We start from the raw sequence: 22,538 nt of genomic DNA, 5'->3' as shown, positions 1-22,538 counted from the left end.
ATATGAACGATCAAGATCTCTTATCTAAGGGTCATTTTATAAATTCATTTGTTAATATGATTCTGGACAAGAACGAAACTTGAAGTTCCTAGGGGAGAGCTGGGAATGTGAAGTTCCTGTGTGCAAAGGAACTTTGTAATTCCATTCCCATGAAAGCTAGCAACCAAACACCGGAATTACCACCAAGAACGGAATATATGGTTCCATTCCCACCGGAATCATGCAACCAACACATCTTGGAGTTAATTGGAAGAGACAAGACAGACAACTCTCAACCTAGCATGTCCTTCCATTGAGTGAGCATAAATCTCGAACAATTAGAATAGCTCACATTATATTGATGACATGTAATACTGAGTCAAAGCCATGCGAATGAAAATGAAGCTCCTAACCCCTTCTCAAAAATAAGCCTAAAGTTCACGAGAACAAAAAAATTCCAAAAAATACTCGGTTCAAACTTCCGAAATTAACAACCAAAGCTCATAAATATAACTAACTTAGGTTGCTCTGAGAAAAGGCTTGTTTAATGGCTCAATTGTAAGTTGTTTATTTGGCAGAGAGTAGGATCTATATACAATATTTTACTATTGCAAATGTATTGCTGCTACCGATTCATATCATATCAAAGATCATACCCAACTTCAACTTGCATCTGACAAGAGAGTAAAAGTAGACCCTACCACTTACTCTTTTCACACTAAACAGAGCTGAGAGCCCCATGTGAAGACCACACACATTATATATACATATACATACATATATATATACACTTTGAATTATATTTGAAGAAGTTATACATGATAATTATTCACTTGTTTGACCTTGATATTTGAGCTAGAGAGTGTTCTGTTTGCATGAAAACATGTTTGATAAACAGAGTGCAATATTGACTAGCTCAAATCCTCCATGATTAATAGATATCAAACACAGATGGGGCACCATGCATGTGTGAATTATACCATGAACCATGAACAGGGGGACCTCAGTAGCATCTTCTAGTAATTATTGTAGGTCCGTGAGAATCATCTCTATCATTTCCCAAAAAAAAAAATAAAATGGTATCTTTCTATCAGTTGAGAAACAGAGGAATTGATGGGGATCAAGACTTATAGTGCACAAATTGATTTGTGCGCAAAAGTCAGTAATTATACACAAACTCAAAACGTTTCGGTCCTCGTTTGGTCAATAACCAAATTGAACATATATAGTTCGATCCAATAGGGACCAAGACGTACATACAATGTTATGTTTTGACAACCACGATTCCCACCCACAATTCCGACACACAAGAAAATGCCACTACCTTTGCGTATCGTATCTATCGATACGTTATGTTAATCAATAGTGCTCTTTTACCCTACTTCATGTCCTCTGTCTTCAGTGTAACACTGTTTTATTGTTGTTGTGGTGTATGCAATTGCTTGCATTGTAATGCAACTACATTAACAAAGACATTTACGACCAGTTTCATAAGACTAATATTCCGTATCGCATTGACACAAGAGCTCGTTTTCTGTGGCTAAGAATCAATAACGACGGCTTAGAAAACCTACTGCTCCTGTATACTGGAGAGACTGTATTCAATTCTTTGAATTTGCAATTGCATCGAAGTACTAACGAGTTTCATAAATTGTGGGGCAAACAGTGAAATCAACTCTGGCAAATTTTGTATGAAATGGGTTATTTTTAGCTCGAATTTTATGCTCTATATTTAAAATTATACTAGAAAAATGTGATCTTGAGTATCTAACTTTTTTTTTTGAAAAGAAGGTTATAGACCTCATTGTATTAGGTTACTCAATAAATTGAGTAACTGAGGCCCGTAGGCACTCGGGGCCACCATAAAGGTGGACTACAACATAAGAACTAAAAAAAGAACAAGTAATAAAACACAAACGCTAAACCATATATCGTCAGACATTGCTGTGCGACACCAGATTACACCACACACCGTCGAACCACTATCCAACGAGTCGACTCTACCGGGCTAAACCGGGTAACAAATACTAAACAAAAAAAAAACCACAGATTACAACTTGGATTTATAAGAGAGGTCAAACTTCTTCAACTATGAAAACCTCATCACTAAAAATCCAAATTTATGTCGCCGAAGCACCAGAAACGCCGATGATCGAAGATCCACGACAGATGGAGGAGATCGAAATCTGGAGAAGAAAAACCTGTAAAATCCTTATTCAAACATAAAAACATAACAAAATAAAACATATATGGGTGAAGAAAAATGAAGAAAGGGTAGATCTAACCCATAGGACGAAAAGAAGAGGAAAGAAGAGGGGGGAGAGGGGAGAGAAGCATAGAAGAAGAGATAGAGGCAGGGAGAAAAAAGAGAAAGGAAAGGGGAAGGAGAAGGGGGGTGGGGGGGGGGGGGGGGGTTGAGGAGGAGTTGCCTCCTACTCCTATCCCAAAGTTTTGCTAATTTTTTCTTCTTTTCGAGAGAGAGAGAGAGAGGGGACTACGAGTATCTAACTTTCCTAGCTATGTGTAATAATTAAACTTAGTCAACATTGATCATGAATTAATGACATGTATAACCTAATTACTATTAATTTATCACACCTTCTATCGTAATTAATACCAATTTTAGTTATCTCCCCCAATGTTGATATACAATCTCAAGCCGTCCCAGTACTAGATTAACTAGCTGTAAGCAAATGACTAACCATTGTTGACGATATTAACCATCATATCAACAACATTAATCCCTCATTTCCTCGGATATAGTCGTTCAATCACCTCTATTCTAAGTCCTAACCCACCCTCGAATCTGTCTATATTTGATGCAATCTGACGTCATAAGTATACTTGCTCAATTTTCCTTGTAGCTTGCGTCTCTTCAATCACTTCATAATATTCTCGAGACACTCACCATTTATGGTAATAGATCCAGAGCATTGAACTTTTCTCGGAAAAGATGAAACCCAAGGAAGTAACTCTGACACACGCACAAAATTCTCTAAACTCAGCCAGTTCCTGAGATCCTTACTTGGACAATAAGATTCATCCCCACTATAAAAAGAGACATTCGATGTAGGTAAAGAAGAGAAAAAAAAAAGCCTATTCACTAAATACTACACTTTTATTTGAGATGAAACATATGACTGACTTGATCGTCGGAACTTTCTTGGCCGGAACCACTCCAGCCAATAAACCTCTAACATCTCTTGTGAATTTTGTAGAATTATTGATGACTCTCATATATAAATCATTGATTGTGGAAAATTCCCCCACACTATGCTCTGGAGAAAATTCTTGCCCATAATCCCCTACATAGGAGGCAATCATGACGTCTTTTTCTTGTGTGGGAGAAGAAGAAACTTATTGGGAAAATAATGAGAGGAAGATGGGGTTTCTGATCTTCTACTACTAGGGTCTAGGGATGAAAAGTTAAAGCTTTTGACAACGAAATTGGGTGTGACCCAGCATCCTCTGTATATAGGCTTTGTGGGTTTGCAAAAATATGGTCAACAAGGCACAGTTATCGCCACTACAATTGAGTGACTTTCAGAACCATGTGGTTAATGTGCTATCAGCTTCAAGCCCCTTGACGATAGTTAACCCACAAAAAAAAGTGAAAGCAAATTGAGAACTATAAGGCTTAATTTTTTTCCATTTGTGGTTAAACAGTAGTTGTACAAAGTCTTATATATTCTTTCTTATTTTGGATTGTCAAGGGCGTCTTTTGTTCATTATGTGTGGTGAACAAATGACTGATGTGAAAAATAGAGAAATCGAAAATCAAAATCAATCACACAAGAGTAAATAATTTTACGTAGTTCGGTCAATCTTGCATACGGACGGTAATTATAAATCTTATTGACGAAGTTACAAACTCTCTCAAGAAGTCTTTTTGAATACAAGAAGTCGTTCTACTTACTAGAGTTTTACAATGAAATTATTCATAGAGCAGGACCCCCATTAGGGGGCGTGTTTCGCCCGCCATAATATTGATCGTGGGCCAAACAACTCCATTCCACCGTTCTAATATCAAAAGTTAGGTCATATAAAAAAAAAAAGTTCTATATTCTGTCAAATCTAGTTCCATTTCTATCCCATCGATCCAATCCTAAAATATTATGGTGGTGCTGAAACACAAAAGGCCGAAAGTGTTAAATCATTCATATACCTATTTGCTCTCTTGTTTTGGTTTCTTTACTCTCCTTTTCTTGTCCCATCCCATCCACCATGAAATTATGAGCATACAAAAAATTAAACAAAACCCCATATATATATATAATAGAAAAGAAAAGAAAAGAAAAGTTTCAAGAGTGGCCGCAACACCCGCCCCTCAACATGATTGCTGTGTTAATTTGGACATTTGACTTAGATTTTGTTGTGTGTAATATCATATTTTCCTAACTCTATCATTATAAATTCCCACATCAATATCAATGGTCATTTCAGTACACAATATAAGAGCATTGAACATGATATATATATCTCTGAGCTAGTTTTTCGGTGGGGAAGTTGAGAAATAGTGATGGATACATGAGGCCAAGTGGTCACCCAAAGATAAAAGCATATATGCAGTCCTTTTCATGAGTGTTTATTTCACTGAAAAAGATGACAGAAATTAACTTCTCCAAAAATGTCTCTAATCACTCACTTTTTCGTGAAGAAATCACCAATTATATGCCCCATGATAATTATTAGCCGATCAATGTCAACTTTTGTCACCGAAAGTAGAGTAGACTCGATTCGCTGCTTCCGCTCGCTGCACACACAACTGAGAATCCAATATTTTATTCAAATTCTCCATCCGCAATGAATTGAAAAAACTAAAAAGTCCAATTGAACTCAAGATTCGAGGGGAGAATTGGGACAAATGTTCCATTGATGGAAGCTTGAATTTGTTACCTTTATGTACCATGTTTGCATCTCTTAAAATCCTTGATTGAACCATAGAGATCGTACCGTTCTTGATCTACAGGAAGTCAACAGAGGATCGTTAGCTGAGATGGTGAACTTGACTGAGGTAACTCTTAACGCATGCGGGAGAACATGAATTCAAATCCCATGAGTATTTCTATTATCGCAATTTGTAGGATGGATTCTTGCTTAGCCAACGTGTTTTAATATCACCTTGCGTTATCTTTTGCATTGGGTCTCAACCCAGATCTCAACTGGTCCATGAGGATTGAAAGGGCTTCCACGTGGACTCTTTTTATTTATTTATTTATTTTTTACTTTTAATCCATTTTGCCCACCCTAAATCTCAATTATTGTCCTCCATAATATGCTTTGACCCAAGTCTCAGCCCAGCTTTCCCCCTTCTCTTCAACCTCTCATACCCTCTTGCTTGTAACAATATCAAAATATGGAAAATTGTCTAAGAACATTTGTAAATTAATTTTCAATTATTAAATCTCACAATTTGCAGGATGGATGCACTTGCTTAGCCAACGTGTGTTAATATCACCCTACATTATCTTTCGTATTGGGTCTCGGCCTAGGTCTCAACTAGTCCATGAGGGTTGAAAGAGCTTCCACGTGGACTATTTTTTTATTTTTATTTTTTTTACTTTTAATCCATTTGGTCCATCCTTTCAATTATTAAATATCACTATTATATAAGTTAATGATTTTTAGTGTTACTTTTTCGTATTTTCGAAAACATAATTAATAAATAATAAAAAATTTCCTAATTGGTTTTGCTCAACCTAACATAATATGCTGTGACCTTTCCCCCTTCTCTTCAAGCTCTCGTACCCTCTTGCTTGTAACGATATCAGAATATGGAAAATTGTCAAGAACATTTGTAAATTAATTTTCAATTATTAAATATCACAATTTGCAGGATGAGCTCCCTTGTTTAGCCAACGTGTGTTAATATCACCTTACGTTATCTTTCATATTGGGTCTCAGCCCAGGTCTCAATTGGTCTATGAGGATTGAAAGAGCTTCCATGTGGACTATTTTTTTATTTTATTTTTACTTTTAATCCATTTTGCCCACCCTTTCAATTATTAAATATCACTATTAATTGAAAATATCACTATTATATAAGTTAATGATTTTTAGTGTTACTTTTTCGTATTTTCAATTAATAAATAATAAAAAATTTCCTAATTGATTTTGCCCAACCTAACATAAATTTCTGCATTCGCCATTGATCTACAGGGAAGCCAATAAAGGGGCTTCAACTAGCAAATTGGCATGATCCAATAGATTTGACCTTTCTTAGTTCTGCACTTCCGCTTGTTCAGGCTTGGTATATCAGGCTGGACGGGTCTCATCTGGTATGATCCAATATGACATCTGACCAGTGACCACTCACATGGTTTGGGTTCCAGTTCATGTACAATGGGCTTCAACTTGAAAGTGGGCCTCATCCAACAGATTTAGAGTTCGTTAGGCCCGTGTATTGTTGAGGCCTGGTCAATCAAGCAGGACGGATCTGATCTGGTATGGCCCAATATGAAATCTGCCTACTGGTCATCAATTGGGCTCACGTTCATGCACCATACCAATTCAAATTCCCATGCAAGTGAAGGAAGAACATCTTGTTAGAAAGTCACTACCACGTTGGCAGTGTATGGGCTAATAGTCCAATATATAAGAGTGGCCACTCCATTCACTCACAACAATTGATTTTTCAAGTAAATCTTGGAGGTCGGTTGGATCTGTCCTCCCTGACCTAATTCAGAGATCAAAAATCCGCGAGGGCTCAATTTCAATAGGCCCAAATATTGAAACCTCTCGACTCTAGAGGTTGTGAAGGAGTGTATCCATTAGTAACTCCTTCAATATTTCAACTACTAATACACGTCTAATGCAGGGAAAAAGTTATGGTCATGATCGTAAAGTCTAGTTTTGTAGAGCCATTGTCACATGCTTGCCCACTTTTCTTTCACCAGAAAAGACAAAAGAGATATTATTCCTAGAGGACTGAATGAATGAGACTCCTAAACTGTTACATAGGATACCAATACAACAACATTCTAGCTGTGCTGTCCTAATTCCTAAAGCCCCCTTTGGTAGCTTGGTCGTTTGAGAATATTTTCCATCAAGCAATTACATACCACATGCATTGTGATTATTCTTAAATGTGAATTTCCCCCTTAAAGAGAAACTAAAACCTACCCCACTCATAATTTGTTCGTTTGATTTACTCCCCATATTGTATGCCATCATTCCTTCCCAACCCCACTGCGCAATCCACATGATGATGGCTCGCATTTTTGCTGTACAATGCGCGATAGCACCACCAAAGCCAATGAGACGTCCCCACATACAGTTCCAATTTACTTTTCTTTTTTTTAAAAAAAAATTTGTTGACCTGTGGACTCCGCAGTTCAACTCGGAAATTAATCTGCATGTTTTCATTGAGCCAACTCGCGCAGATTGCGTCCTACCAACTAACGAGGATGATATATTGATATGTGTGTGTGTGGCCATCATTTTTTGTTTGGGTACGTACTATATATATATATACCATAAATATAAGTTATCTACTAAAGTATGCGGACAAGTGGGGAAAATGTAATAACTAGCGGAAAAATATAGTGGAACAGTTTGAAGACTTCCTGATACATATGTATAGATGTCAGAAAAAAGAGTGAAGTAAAGCATACGAAGCATATACATAGAGTATGTCCCAAGTATTTAATGGTTCCCATTATACTTCACTGCATGAAGCAGAGCCAGCCTTTTGCTTTTTGGTATATATATATATATATCTTATCGGTGTGAAACTAGAAGTAGTGACATATTTGCTCAAGGGAAATGTAGTAACCCGCTCGAGTGGACGAGGCCATAAGTATCTATCTATAATGTCAACCTTAGTGGTGCTGGACGAGCTACCGAATGGTAAAGAGACAAAGTGATCTAAATCCCATAGGTAGGAAGAAGTGAAGTGTAGAATATAATAGGTCAAATTTTAAAACCAATATTTAGCATTTTTCCTGAATTCAAATTAGTATATGTTAGCGTTGGTTTTAGGAAGACAAAATTATGCGGGCAAGTATAGATTGCCTTCAAAACGGACAAAATGATACTAATACGGAGGGAGGAATGTGAGAACTTTATAATTAACATGCCAAAAGAGATTTAATGGCATAATCTGATACCATCCGCAGTATGTTGAGCAATCCTTTTCTTGGTATTGCTTAGGTGAAACCTTCACCTGCTGGCACATGGCTTTAGAAATTCTACTTAAAAGGTAGAATTGATCAGCTTTGTAAGTGTTATTATAAGAATGGAATGGCCAGCTCAAAAGTAGATGAAATTAATTAAAGATGGCATGCATGCTAAATCTTGTCTATATTTATTAGACGACTAAACTGGGCTTCTTTAATTTTAAGCCTCTTGTTTATGTGGGTGGGACAAGCTTGATTGTTGTTATCAGGTCTAAAATGTGTAATCAGCATTTGTTTCTCTTTTGACTATAATTTTAGTTAATAATTATGTTGGTTTATGGAAATGGGCTTGACTTAAATCCTTCTGGTATATCATGCATACATTGATGAGATTCTAGGAACCAAACAAAGCAGTCTGGTGTATGTCTTGTATCTTAATTAGAGTGTAAAAATGGACCTATCAGTGCTTGATTCACTTGCAAGCATAGTTTTTAAACCCGATCCGTGCATCGAACCATCAAGGTTGAAAGGTCAAAGGTTTCGAGGTTTAACCGTTATGAAGGAGGTTGTACCACAGATTTTTAATAAATAATAAAATAATAAATATTTATAGTTTAATAGTTATATACTATATAACTATATACTATATAGCAAGTTAGATGAGCATACCTATACAATTTAGTCTTAATTTCTATGCAAAAATTTACTAAATTCTATAAGGCCAATTGTCACAGACACCCCCTGTGGTTAGGGTCATTTTTACGTACACCCCATTGTCTTGAATTTGCAAGAATTAGATCCCTTGTGGTTTCATTTCGTGTCATCCTGGATCCTTCCATCCAGTTGACTGTTAAGACTAAAGGACACCAAAAATTGTGTAGTTTTGAAATCATTTTTTTAAGTAAATAGGACAAAACGATGTCGTTTTACAAAGTAAAAAACAAAAAATTTTAAAAAAAAGCCATAGATCAAAAGTGGGTATCTCTCTAGCCTCTAGGTCTCTGTCATTTCCAAGCTCTCAAATCCTACTTCTTCGCCCGCTTCTCAGTTGTTGTCCTCTTCGTTGAGGTTTCGATCTTCTCTGCTGCCCAAGTTTTCTGTTGATTTCCGTGGCCGAGTTTGTTCAGATTTCAATGCGAGAGTTGAATCTTCTAGGTTGTCTCTACCAAGCAACCGAGCTTTGACGGGGTCCTTGTTGTGAGTATTGCTTGGAAATCAATTTATGTTTGTGATCGTCGATTTTTTTGTTTGTGCTTTTGATGTATATGAATCGGATGAAGTTTCGAGTCCACATCCATATTATTTCTTATATTTTGAAGCCGCATGATGTTCTTGATCTTCATATGGAACCTTGAATTAATGTTGGAGTAGCGGAGTCAGATGATTTTCACTGAGCTTTCACTTTGTGTGATGCGTGTGTATCCGAAGCTTAGACCAATTACATGTGATGACTCTTTGATGCTTTTAAGAATATGGGTTTTGGTGCTTTTGAGAAGATGAAGATGTTTCATTTTTTTTTTTAATTTTATTATGTTAAAACGGTGCCATCTTATGTCTTTTATGTGTGTTCCGTTAGTCAATCACAGTCAATGGATGGAAGGACCCAGGATGACACAAAATGAAACCACAGGGGGTCTAATTCTTACAAATTCAAAACGAGGGGGTGTACGTAGAAATGACCCTAACCACAGGGGGTGTCTGTGACAATTGACCATTCTATAACAATAAGTAAATCAAATAAACAATTCATAAACCAAACACAAAGTTGCAAATAAACATATTTGGCCTCAAAATTGTTTTTAAGTCATTTTACAACACATGCGGTTTTGTTTCACGTTTGTGCGATTTTCTGGGTTAACCCACGGTTTGACACGGGTTAATGCACAAACGATCTTTTTCCAGTAAAAAACCGTGGAGGACGCCGGTTCGCGGGTTTCACGGTCCACCAGGCGGATCGGCTCAATTTAAAAACTATGCTTGTAAGCTTTGAGCGTCGAGTGTTTGTAAAGTTGATTGTGATAACTCTTTGTAAATGCTGGAAGTCTCAAGTTCAACTCTCACCCAACAGTTCTGACATTATTTCCTTGCATGAGCTAAAGGTTCATGGGAGGCTTTGTAGAGTAGACGCTTCTTTGTGGGCTTTAGTCTCGTACTCTCGTTCACCATGCATGGATTTCGTTCCTATTATACATGTCATCAGCGTGAAATAGATTGGATTGATGGTTTGATTTTAAAACAGACCTAATTGTTTGGTGAACATGTTAATGAGAAATTCTAAGAAAAAGAAAAGTGTTTGTGTTTTTAGGTCGAAAAATCATCCGGTCGGACGCAGCCAATGTGGCATGTGCCTCCTCAGTTCTCACATCACTATCTATCACGTTGGGCAGCTTTGCCACCACACACTCACCCCACTTTTGTCTTCCTTTTTTTGAACACTAATTTCCATATCCTTCTAAAAAATCACAAAACATCCACCAATCATTCTGAAATTCAATTTATCAAATTACTAAAAAAATAAATATAATTAGTTCAAAATAAATGGTAGCAAATAAAAATAATTAATTTCAAAATCTTTTTTTATAGATAATTGGGTCCACTGCATTATTCTTTTGGATGTACTAATTATTATCTTTCTTTTAAATTTAAATGTGACAAGACCAGTTGTACTAATTATATGGTTTTTCCGTTTTGTATTATAGAAAGATGATGCTATGAAAGGGCAAAAAAAAGTGCCACATAATATTTATTCTCAGATAAATAAACCTGTTATTGAAAAAATAATAACGGTTCACACTGTCCGGGTTTAACTTGGGACAATGTTATTCGGGTACATTTCGGTGTTGCTCTGTGTTTGTTCTTCGATTTTATAATTCATTTACTAGTGTTTGTAAATTCTTAGACCGTTTAGTGTAACGTTTGTTATTATGAAATAAAATAATGTCTTTTATCAAAAAAGAATGACTTAATAATACAAAATTTAAGTCAAAAAATAAAAATTTTAAAAAGTTCAGGGCCAAATATTTTATTTGGCTTAAAAATATTTATTTATCAGGTAGAAAACTAGAAATAGAAAAGGCATTTTGTCCATTTATAACGGTCATATATTGCGATAAACGCATAGATAGATCACACCGTGAAGCCCCACAGTCAATCTGTCCTCACAAATTCAAACGTGGCCGTAACGGTATAAAATCCTCTTTAGCTCCTCTGTTTGAACTCACATAACAGTCACGCACATTCTCTCTCCATCATCTTTGCTTCCCTCACACATCTCCGTCTCTACAGCTCTCTCTCTGTCTCCTCTTTCTTTTAACATCTTATAATTATACAATTAATATTGAGATTTCTCTCTCAGTCTCTCTCTAGAGCACAGTCGCCTTCTCGTCTCCAATTGTCGCCATTGTTTCAAACAATCTCTCTATTGCACGGCCGGCCTGTCGTTTCGATTTGTAGATTCTGAGCTTCGATCGGTAATTTATTCTTCAAATCTGATTCTTACGCATATGTGGATTGTATTCGACTGATAAATCCAATATTTGCATTGTAATCCTCACCTACTTTTTCTCTTGCTTGGACTTTCTGAACTGATTGATTATTAACTGGTAAGAGTGCTGATCTTCAGCGAGTTTTGTTTGAAATTGACTCAATGAGTTGATGTTTGAGGAACTCCGTTCAAATAAGGATTCGACAATTGAAGTTCGAATGACAATGTAGCTCCAAGGAATCTTTCCTTATTTTTTGGTTAATATTAATTTGTTCAAATCAAAAAAATTACATCTACGAATCAATGTTTGTTTTACTTTCGTTTCTTTCGATTCTCGTTAATAATTTGGATTTCAAACTGATTCAGATTTTCATACCACTAGTCGTAGTGTTATTAATATTTGATTTAGCTGATATGAGTTGACTCAGTGGTTTGTACTATTAGGCGTCTTTGCAGAGCTAGATACATGGATTCTTCACAGATACAGCTGAAAAGAGGAGGCTTGGTTTCACTATCGCCGTCACAGACTCCACGCTCCAGTGACAAATCAGTGCGAGATCTGCGATCTGGAGACACAAATTCAAGCAGCAAGCATGACAAAGACAAGGGCGTTAATGTGCAGGTTATTGTGCGATGCAGGCAAGTGGAGATTCTCAATTTTCAATTGTTCTCATTATCAAGTTAGAAACAAGTTCATTCATAAGTTTTTGATGGGCGTTCCTTCTAAATTGGGGGTTGTTTCAGGTATTGAATTGGTGATTGATTTTATTTTTCCTTTTAATATGCAGGCCATTGAGTGAGGATGAGGCGAGGGTGCATACACCTGTGGTGATCACATGTAATGATGGTAGGAGAGAGGTTAATGCTGTTCAGAACATTGCAAACAAGCAGATTGATAGAACATTTCTATTTGATAAGGTTTGGATACTTATCTAATTCCTTTCATGCAATGTGGTTCTTTTTAAAACTTAGCAAACACCTGAGATGAGACTTGAGAGAGCTACTGGATGTCGTGTTGATAGTGATAGAGTGATTTGAGCATCATAGCTTATAATAGGGTGACTTGGTTTTCCTCGTGTGTTCATAATTTTATTTATTTAGGTATTTGGTCCAGCATCCCAACAAATGGACTTGTATGATCATGCTGTGTCTCCAATTGTCAATGAAGTTCTTGAGGGCTACAATTGCACCATCTTTGCATATGGTCAAACAGGAACAGGGAAGACGTACACAATGGAAGGAGGGGCTAGAAAAAAGGTTACTTCATTTAGATATTTCAATTCATCCATTTTATAGTATGCTTTCAGCAACAGTTCTTTACTGTTGATTTTTGTGAAATTTGTAGAATGGAGAATTTCCAAGCGATGCTGGTGTCATCCCAAGAGCTGTTAAACAAATTTTTGATATATTAGAAGCTCAGAATGCTGAGTATAGCATGAAAGTATCGTTTTTGGAACTTTACAATGAGGAGATAACTGATCTTTTGGCTCCAGAAGAAGCTTCAAAATTCATAGATGACAAATCAAAGAAACCTATAGCTCTCATGGAAGATGGAAAAGGGGGTGTTTTTGTTAGAGGCTTGGAAGAAGAGATAGTTTGTACTGCAAATGAAATTTATAAAATATTAGAGAGAGGTTCTGCAAAAAGGCGAACAGCAGAGACTCTTCTTAACAAACAAAGCAGCCGTTCTCACTCAATATTTTCTATAACAATCCACAATAAGGAGTTTACTCCGGAGGGGGAAGAGATGATTAAGTGTGGAAAGCTAAATCTTGTTGATCTTGCTGGTTCTGAGAATATTTCACGTTCTGGTGCCCGAGAGGTATGCCATAAAACTGCAATTGACTCAACTCTTGCACATAATATAACAAGAAGGAAACATCATATCTCTGCGGTGGTTGATTGGAATCTTACACTTGTCTTTCTTTTGGCTTTTGATTGACTGGATTACCATGCGTGCTAAATTGCTAATTAACTGGATTACCAATGGATCCTGCAGGGCAGAGCAAGGGAAGCTGGGGAGATCAATAAAAGCTTGCTGACACTCGGCCGTGTCATTAATGCCCTCGTTGAGCACTCCGGCCATGTTCCATATAGGTATGAGAATGACTGGTAGTAAATTTTCAGTGTTCTCTTTGTTGTTTCCTAACCCTGAAAGTTGAATTGATTAAAACAATTACCTTGGAATTTCCAGGGATAGCAAACTAACAAGGTTGTTGAGGGACTCATTGGGAGGGAAAACAAAAACATGCATAATTGCCACTATATCACCCTCCATCCACTGTTTGGAAGAAACATTAAGCACTCTTGATTATGCTCACCGTGCCAAGAACATCAAGAACAAACCAGAGGTCAATATTTCAACTGCTGCTGTTATAACATGCACACTTTCTTTTTTTTTTCGGTCGTTAGATTTTTTTTTATGAGAAACCCTTTCTTTATCAGTTTATCTTATATCATGAGTATATCCTGTAGAACAACAACAAAAAATTTCTTGCATCTAAAAAATGAAGTTAATTACTATTTCAGGTCAATCAGAAGATGATGAAGTCTGCAATGATGAAGGATTTGTATTCTGAAATTGACCGGCTGAAGCAAGGTAATTCATAGCTTACTGAAGTATATTCAAAGAACCACATGTTATTGACAGTTGGTCTCAAAAGAACTCGTATGACAAAGCTAATGTTTGTCGTTGGTCTATTAGAGGTATATGCTGCAAGGGAGAAGAATGGGATTTACATACCACGGGATCGTTATCTTGCTGAAGAAGCCGAGAAAAAGGTTCAATTCTTGTCAGTTAGTAGATGATGGAGTTAAACCTGGGTTTTTTTTTGAAGGAATTAAGATGTTGGCATTTTCCTTATATCATTGTCTTTGCCACAGGAAATGTCTGAAAAAATAGAACGCATGGAACTTGAATCAGAATCCAAGGACAAGGTATTAGATTCAGGCAGACATCCTTCCAAGTTTGCCATGTCAAAATATCTAATTAACTAGTTTGCCTTGTTCACAGCAACTGTTGGAGATTCAGGAGCTCTACAATTCCCAGCTACTCTTGACAGCAGAGCGAACTGAGAAACTTGAGAAGACTGAGGTATATTATACAATGTCCTGGTCAACAAATACAACCCTTCCCACATTAAGTAAAAGATACATTCCCTCATCTTGTGCAAGAATTTATGTTTCTATCTTCTTCATGAACTTCAGAAAAAGCTTGAGGAAACTGAAAATTCATTGTTTGATCTCGAAGAAAAGCATAGACAGGCTAATGCAACAATTAAAGAGAAGGAATTTCTGATTTCTAATCTCCTTAAATCCGGTGAGTTAAGAGTTGCTTATACTTCAGACTACCTTTCTCATGACTAATCTGCTTATATTTTCCTTTTTGAGATGAGAGCAGTAAAGTCACTCTGGGATGTTCTTTTGTTTTTTCATTATGTTTTAACTTCGTTTGATCTCTTTCTTTTCTACACATTCATAGGGTTTAAAAGTATGCGCCTCCTCCTTGCTTTAAATTCCTTAAGCATGTACACTGACCAAACTGATTAAACTATCCAAAGAATAGTTAGAAGAAAAAAAATATATATATGTCTATATATTTGGCCAACTTTTTGGTTTAGCTCTCTCAAACTGGTCTTGTTTTCATAGTTTAAGTTTCTGCCAACTTCATCAAGCCAAACTCTGAACAGACCTAACTTAAGACTACATTTTTGCACTTTCTAACAATGCCTCTATTGTTAATTTTCACAGAGAAGGTACTCATGGAGCGTGCATTTGAGCTTCGAGCAGAGCTAGAGAATGCAGCATCAGATGTTTCTAGTTTATTTGCCAAAATTGGTATGTCCTTGCAAAAGTTGAACTGCATTCCACTTGATTAGAAACTAAGGGAATTTCTTAATATGGTTTTCAGAGAGAAAGGATAAAATTGAAGAAGAAAACAAAGTACTTGTCCAGAGATTCCAATCACAATTAACACAGCAACTTGAAATCTTGCATAAGACTGTGGCAGCTTCTGTGATTCAACAAGAGCAGCAACTGAAAGATATGGAAGAAGATATGCTATCCTTTGTATCAACCAAAGCAGAGGTGAGTTACAAGATGTTTATACACATTGCTAGATTTAATTGTCACTCGTCAGTCAGCAAGATAAAAACAATTTTTTCTGTCCTTAAAAAAGACCACCGAAAAACTTCGAGGAGAGATAGGAAAGTTGAAAACCATGCATGGTTCTGGTATCAAAGCTTTGGATGACATGGCTAGTAAGCTTGATGAAAATTCCCAAAGTACTTTTGGTGACCTGAACTCTGAAGTAGCCAAGCATTCGCAAGCTCTCGAGAATGTAAGTTTTTTACTCAACAACCATATCTAAGTAATCCGTGCTTCATGTACGTGTGCCTGACATTTATTTTGTGTATCCGTCAGCTCTTTAAAGGAATTGCTTCAGAAGCTGATGCACTACTTAGCGATCTTCAAACTAGTCTGTACAAGCAGGAGGAAAAGCTTAATGCACATGCACAACAACAGCGTGAGGTTTGTTGTTCGTTATTTTCGCTGTTTTTTATGCATTATTATCATCACCATTTTTTATTATTTCTACTTGGGATTAAATACAGGCACATTCCAGAGCAGTAGAAACAGCACGTTCTGTTTCTAAAATTACTGTGAACTTCTTCAAAACTCTAGACATGCATGTGTCCAACCTATCCCAAATTGTGGAAGATTCGCAAATTGTCAATAACCAGAAATTGTCTGAACTAGAAAAGAAGTTTGAGGTAATTTTAATGGTCTATTCAAGATGTATGGATTATCATGGAAGCTTTGTTTTCCCTGGGTGTTAAAAAAGGTATTTCTAATTCCTGTAGGAGTGTGCTGCTAATGAGGAAAGGCAACTGTTAGAAAAAGTGGCGGAGCTGCTTGCAAGTTCAAATGCAAGGAAGAAAAAACTGGTGATTATTCTGAAATGTTTAATCTGGTGTAATTTTGACCTTGTTTTTGGTTTCTGATACTAAAGGTTTATAATGTAATGATCTTCTCTTTGCTCCTCAGGTCCAAATGGCAGTGCATGATCTCCAGGAAAGTGCAACCAGCAGAACTAATAAGCTGCAGGAAGAAATGTCAACCATGCAGCAGTCCACTTCTTCTGTCAAAGCTGAATGGACAGTTCACATGGAAAAGACAGAAACACACTATCTTCAGGATACTTCTGGTGTGGAAAGTGGAAAGAGAGACATGGAGGAGGTGCTTCAAAATTGGTACAAGCTTTTGTCTTCCAGATCATCATATTTGTTTGCTATTTATTTATTTTTTTCCAAATACTAAATTCTGCTGCTTGAATGCTTCTCGTCTGTCCCTTAACGTGCCCTAATGGGAAAATTGTGCAGCTTGAAGAAGGCGAAAATGGGTCTGCAACAATGGAGAGATGCTCAAGGATCCTTGTTGACCCTAGAGAAAAGCAACGTTGCTTCTGTGGATTCCATTGTTAGGTATATTAGTTTTTTACAGCTTTCAGTTGACAATCACTGATGATTTGTTGGTAGTTCAAGATCTCTGATTTCTTTTATATTCTAAACCAGTGGAGGGATGGAAGAGAACCAAGTACTGCGAGCACAATTTTCTTCTGCAGTCTCAACAGCTCTTGAAGATGTAGATGCTGCAAACAAAAATCTTCTTGCATCCATTGATCGTAAGTATCCAGTTTTGTGCTAATGTGAATGTGAATTTGAATTTATGTTGGTGGAAAACAATATTATCAAATTATTACTAACTGTAAAATAACCTGCAGATTCATTGCAACTTGACCGTGATGCATGTGGGAATCTTGATGCCATGGTTGGACCTTGTTGTGAAGATTTGAGGGAATTGAAGAGTGGTCACTATCATAAGATAGTAGAAATTACAGAAAATGCCGGAAAATGTCTTCAAGATGAGTACATGGTAAGACCATCACTTTTTTTTTTTCCTCATGCTGTTTTAGTTGCTATATATCCAACATAGTTGTCTGGTTTAAGCAATGTCGTCACCTCTTCCAATGCTTGGTGATGTAAAACTATTTTAAGTCACTGTCAAATGTCGGACATCTTGGAAGATGAAAATGCATTATCTTCAGTAAAGAAGTCTAAGAAGAATACAAAACACAGAAAAGAAAAAACACCTTGTTTTATACATTCGAGACTAATGTTATCCAGTTTTTATAGCTAGTTCTCAAAGTTCTTCCTTCTGCAATCTCTACAGGTGGACCAGCAGTCTTGTTCAACGCCACAAAAGAGATCATTCAATTTACCAAGCATCTCATCAATTGAGGAGCTCAGAACTCCTGCTTTTGAGGAATTGTTGAAATCGTTTTGGGATGCAAAATATGCAAAGCTCGCAAACGGTGATGCAAAACATATTGTTGGAGCGTATGAGGCTGCCCAGTCCTTGAGGGATTCCAGATTTCCTCTCACTGCTATTAATTGAGGTTAGTGGAAACAAAATAGATAAGTATAGTGGCGATAAACAAAAAGGTGTGTACAGAATATACGAGTCAAGTATTAATTCTCGCCTACTATTTGTTGATTTTGCTTGTTCAAGAGTTCCATCTTGATGCAGGAAAATATAATAGATTTCGTTTCAAGTCAGGGCTGATATGCAGAGATATCTGTTACTTATATAATAAGTTTTCTAGTTTTGATGTTGCAATTGATGATATTTTTTCTTCCTTAGAATGGAAGAGATATCTGTAACTTATATACGTTTTCTAGTTTTGATGTTGGAATGGATGATGTTTTCCTTCCTTATTTAGAATGGAAGAGAATATTTGGTGATTTAACAATGTACCTAAAAACATTCACATGAGAAGATGTCTCAACCTCTTGTTATAATTCAATTTGTCCCTACCCCACCTTTATATGTAAAGAAAAAAGAAAAAGAAATCTATATATTCAATTTGATTCATTCAAAAATCAAGATAGAAAATGAAAAAAAATAAATAAATAGTACCCATCTTATTTTCCAGTATCTTTCTGTATGTGTTTGTTAGATGAGAAATCTCCATTCAGAAAATTAATCACCTGCAGCTCAAAGGCAAACACAGGACTTTTAATATAAATGAGAGAACAAAGCAAGCTATATGCGAAGCAAACTGAGGATGCAATGTACATTCAAAAATATTATTTAAGGGGTGCCAACACATAGACATCCACTATCCTACGCTCAGTCAAACTGTGAAATGCTAAGAATGGGGTTGACATTGTGTCGGAAAGTCGGGTTAAATCAAAATTCAAGTACAAAACATACCATAATTTTGAAACTCCAACAAGTTATTATCTTCTAAGGCCAAAATCCGTCCTGAAACTAAATTCTACTCAACAAGACCCAGGAGAGCCATAGTCTAGTTCAACAGGCACATGGTTAAGAATTTCTACTCAACAAGGCCAACGAGAGCCATGGTCGAACCAACAGATCCACGGTCTGAGCTATCTACTCAACAAGGCTCACGAGAGCCATGATCGAGCCCAACAGGCCCACAACCTAGGTTGTCTACTCAACAAGGCTCATGAGAACCATTGTCGAGCCCAACAGGCCCACGGCCTGGGCTGTCTACTCAACAAAGCCCACGCGTGCCTCATAATCTAGCTTGGCATGCCCACGGCTTGGGGTTTCTACTCAAAGGTCCAAAGTCTATACTGCCAGCAGGAAGCTACCTCTTAGGCCCATGACCTGATTAAGGCCTATTGCTTACCAGCTCAGAGCTCATGTGGTGAGGAGGTCTATAAATACATGTGGTCCAGCCACAAAGGGGATCCAACTTTTGGAGGTATTCTGCTCTCCCTCTCTCTCTAAACTTTTCACTTCTCTCACTAGCTACAAATTCGACCACCGTCCGCTGACTTGACCATCAGAGCTTTCTCACCGGCGCCACATCGGTGTCAAGCTTCACGATCTACTTTCAGTTTGATCTTTGTAAGATTGTCAAAGGTCTCGATCGACTTTACTTGATTACAGATCTCCAAATCTACAAATGTAATGTGGAATGTTGATAGATAAGAACACATTTTGCAAGACCCAACTAGAGAAAGGTGTTCTTCTCAGCTTGGTAACTAAGTCTATGTTTGGATTTAAGAATTTGGGGGAAGGGAAGAGAATGGAAATGAGGTTTCTTTCTAATTCTCTCGTTTGGATAGTTTAAAAAAAAAATAAAGGAAAGGATTTGAAAAGAATTGGGGGAAGATTTCCTCAAATTTTTGCCAAACTACTTCCTATTTTACCTTTCTACATAATATTTTAATAAAAAATAAGGATAAATTAGTAAATTAAATCAATTTCTTTTCATTGCATTTCTTTTATGATGTCTATTCAAACAAGACAAATAACAATTAATTTCTTTTATTTTTTATTTATCCAAATATGAGAGATGAAAAAATATTTTATCTTCCAATCTCTCCCCTTCCCTCAAATCCCTCAAAACACACCCTAAGTCTACATATGATAAACTGTAATTAGCCATGAATATATTGATACAGAGTATATAATAAGCCTAATTCTGTGTTTTTTGGAGGTATTTTCTAGTGTGGAATTGCCACACTAACCAAACCACTAAAGCGTCTTCACCATGAATTTAGCATGAATACTACGACTCTCTTCCAGTTTCATAAGGAGAACTTTTAGAGTAGCTATCACACATAGATCAACCCTAGATTTACTTGTGGAACTTTGGCTCAAAAACTTACTTAATTGGGTAGATTATGTGAGATAGAGCTTAAATAACTCCGCTCGAACAAAATCGTATGTGACATGATTTCATATTAGGTTTAAATAGAAACTAAACCTAATTTGTATTAATGTAACAGTTTATAGCCGCAAGAGAGAGAGAGTGTGAGAGCCTTTCTTGGGAGAGAAACCTTAGTCCTCTTGTAAAGTGTGAGTTTCACTCATTGTAATCTTCTCCACTCCAATATAGTGAATCGTGATATTTGTTATCTGTGAACGTAAGCTATTGTCGAACCATGTAAATCTCTTCCGTTTTTTACTGTTTTGTTTTGATTTGCTTTGATCTTCTATAAGAAGATCTCCACTTGGTCTTAATTGTGCAACTATGGCTTTTCATTCAGACTTTTGTCCACTGGCCTCAAATTCCTGGTAAATCTTCTAGTTATGTGGAATGGAGTCTGGCATTTAGATGTTGTTCATGATTTATGTGTAAAGTTGTAATGCTGCATTGACTTGTCCAAAAGTTGAAAGCTCCAAGACCATGACAAAGTTTTTAAGACTTCCATACACAAACACTTGACAACATGTGTCCACAAAGTGCTGGTATTAATTCCAACTTGTAGCATTCATATACACACACAGACAAATTGAAAAGAGCCAAAAGGTAATTAAAATCAGTGCAAAACGACACACACCCTTTTCAGGGCCAAAGCTGATTTGGAATTAATTTTACAAATTAAACACTCATACAGCAATTAAAACAAAGTTGGAGGAGCAGTAACATTATTCACTAGACAATTGAGAACTATCTCACCCTAGATACACTAGAGTCCAGACACACACCCATGCAGACATATATAAACAGAGAAACCAAGACAAATTGAAGAAAAAAAGCATGATTAGATCTTACAGTGCAGTAACCTAAAAGATCTAGAGAGGGAGAGAGGGAGAGAGGACAATTCATGCATGCAGTTGAAATTAGGTGGTTGGTGTGTGTACAAGAGAAAGGCAAGCTTGGATTTGTGTCACTCTTCTTCTTTGAGATTTGTTGCTGTGAGTGGGAAGAGTTCAAGGGTCTTGAGAGGTCTAGCAGTAGTAATAGTACTACTATTGCTGCTACATTGGATGGGCAGTGAACTCACATTCATCAACATCATCCAATCATGCTGCTCATACATCATCATGGACTTTTCTGCATTACTCTCTCTAATTTCTGGTATCTCCAACTTCCACCTATAGTTGGCTGCTCTTGCGCCTTCAAGTCCTCCCTACATACATGAATCCCAAAAGATACATACATTCTTGGATTATATATAATCAGAAGATAATATTAAAAATAAAAAAAAAACGCTTGTTGAATGCCTATGTTATCTACATGGTAAGAATATTAGGGTTTAGGAGAATGATTTATAAGAAATCTCATCCCATACATGCTAACCATATTATATTGTTCGCTTTGAGCTACCCGGTTTCCGTAGATACATTGGGTTCGCACGACTTTGTTTCTCCTTGAGCCGTTTCATTTAATGGTGCTTGAGTCCAAAGAAAAATGCTTAGTTGACATGAAAAGAGGTGAGCTTGCTCATATAAGCCACTTAGTTGGGACTTATCCAACCTATATTGTATATGAGTCATAACATGATTAGCTACCTATGGAAGCAATTCCCTACTTATTATAAGAATAATAATAACAAGAATGAAAAGAATACCTCATGAGATAGAAAAGTTGAAGAGTGGTGATGGGACAATTGATGAAAAGCACAAGCAGCTGGAGGCTCAAAGTAGTTAGGGTGGTTCTGTTGTAGCTGATGAAGATTATGATGATTGTAAAGCTGCTGCTGCTGTTGTTGTTGTTGAAGTTGGTTGCCTAGCTTCCTCCTAAGTTTCTGTCTATCCCTTGCTTTATGATTCTGAAACCAATAGAACACATTCTTGCCTTCAATCTTTCCATAGAAAGAGAGCTGGGCAGTGATGTGTTGAATTTGAGAAGCATTAGGAGTCCTAATACCAGTCCTATACAATTCTTCCAAGATCATCAATTGCTCTGGTGTTGGACACCACCTTGAAGAAGCTGCAGGAGACATACTAGCTAGAGCTACCTCTTTATATGATCACTAGATTCACTACATACAAGCGTCTTTGGCTTTGGGGTTGAAATAATGATCAGTTATGGTTCAGTTCATGGAGTGTGATCGATATAAATAGAGAGAAAGGTACAATGAAATGGAGACAAAAGGGATATGGAGAATTGGTGAGAGAGAGAAGTGGTG

General features: G+C 36.7%; 2 protein-coding genes across 2 annotated transcripts; one reads left to right on the top strand and one right to left on the bottom strand.

Moving 5' to 3' along the window:
- Positions 1 to 11,333: 11,333 nt before the first annotated feature.
- Positions 11,334 to 18,383, top strand: LOC120005062 (kinesin-like protein KIN-5D). The gene is made up of 23 exons (XM_038854499.1): positions 11,334 to 11,566; positions 12,025 to 12,219; positions 12,369 to 12,498; positions 12,682 to 12,837; positions 12,926 to 13,402; positions 13,580 to 13,677; positions 13,775 to 13,931; positions 14,110 to 14,179; positions 14,285 to 14,361; positions 14,464 to 14,517; positions 14,594 to 14,674; positions 14,788 to 14,899; positions 15,331 to 15,417; positions 15,491 to 15,666; positions 15,758 to 15,919; positions 16,003 to 16,110; positions 16,194 to 16,352; positions 16,443 to 16,526; positions 16,627 to 16,832; positions 16,962 to 17,063; positions 17,154 to 17,263; positions 17,363 to 17,514; positions 17,812 to 18,383. Exons 2-23 carry the CDS (start codon positions 12,047 to 12,049, stop codon positions 18,034 to 18,036), a joined length of 3,156 nt encoding a protein of 1,051 aa, XP_038710427.1. The 5' UTR covers positions 11,334 to 11,566; positions 12,025 to 12,046; the 3' UTR covers positions 18,037 to 18,383.
- A 2,910-nt stretch (positions 18,384 to 21,293) lies between these two features.
- On the bottom strand, positions 21,294 to 22,352 carry LOC120010778 (WUSCHEL-related homeobox 3). The gene is made up of 2 exons (XM_038861635.1): positions 21,978 to 22,352; positions 21,294 to 21,536 (listed from the first exon to the last, which is right to left on the bottom strand). The coding sequence occupies exons 1-2, from the start codon at positions 22,350 to 22,352 to the stop codon at positions 21,294 to 21,296; spliced, it is 618 nt and encodes a 205-aa protein (XP_038717563.1).
- Positions 22,353 to 22,538: the final 186 nt, after the last annotated feature.

This window comes from Tripterygium wilfordii, chromosome 2 (assembly GCF_013401445.1).
Source record: "Tripterygium wilfordii isolate XIE 37 chromosome 2, ASM1340144v1, whole genome shotgun sequence".
Classification (NCBI taxonomy): domain Eukaryota; kingdom Viridiplantae; phylum Streptophyta; class Magnoliopsida; order Celastrales; family Celastraceae; genus Tripterygium; species Tripterygium wilfordii.
Note: the sequence above shows the minus strand (reverse complement) of the source record. Positions and strands in the feature narration are given on the sequence as shown.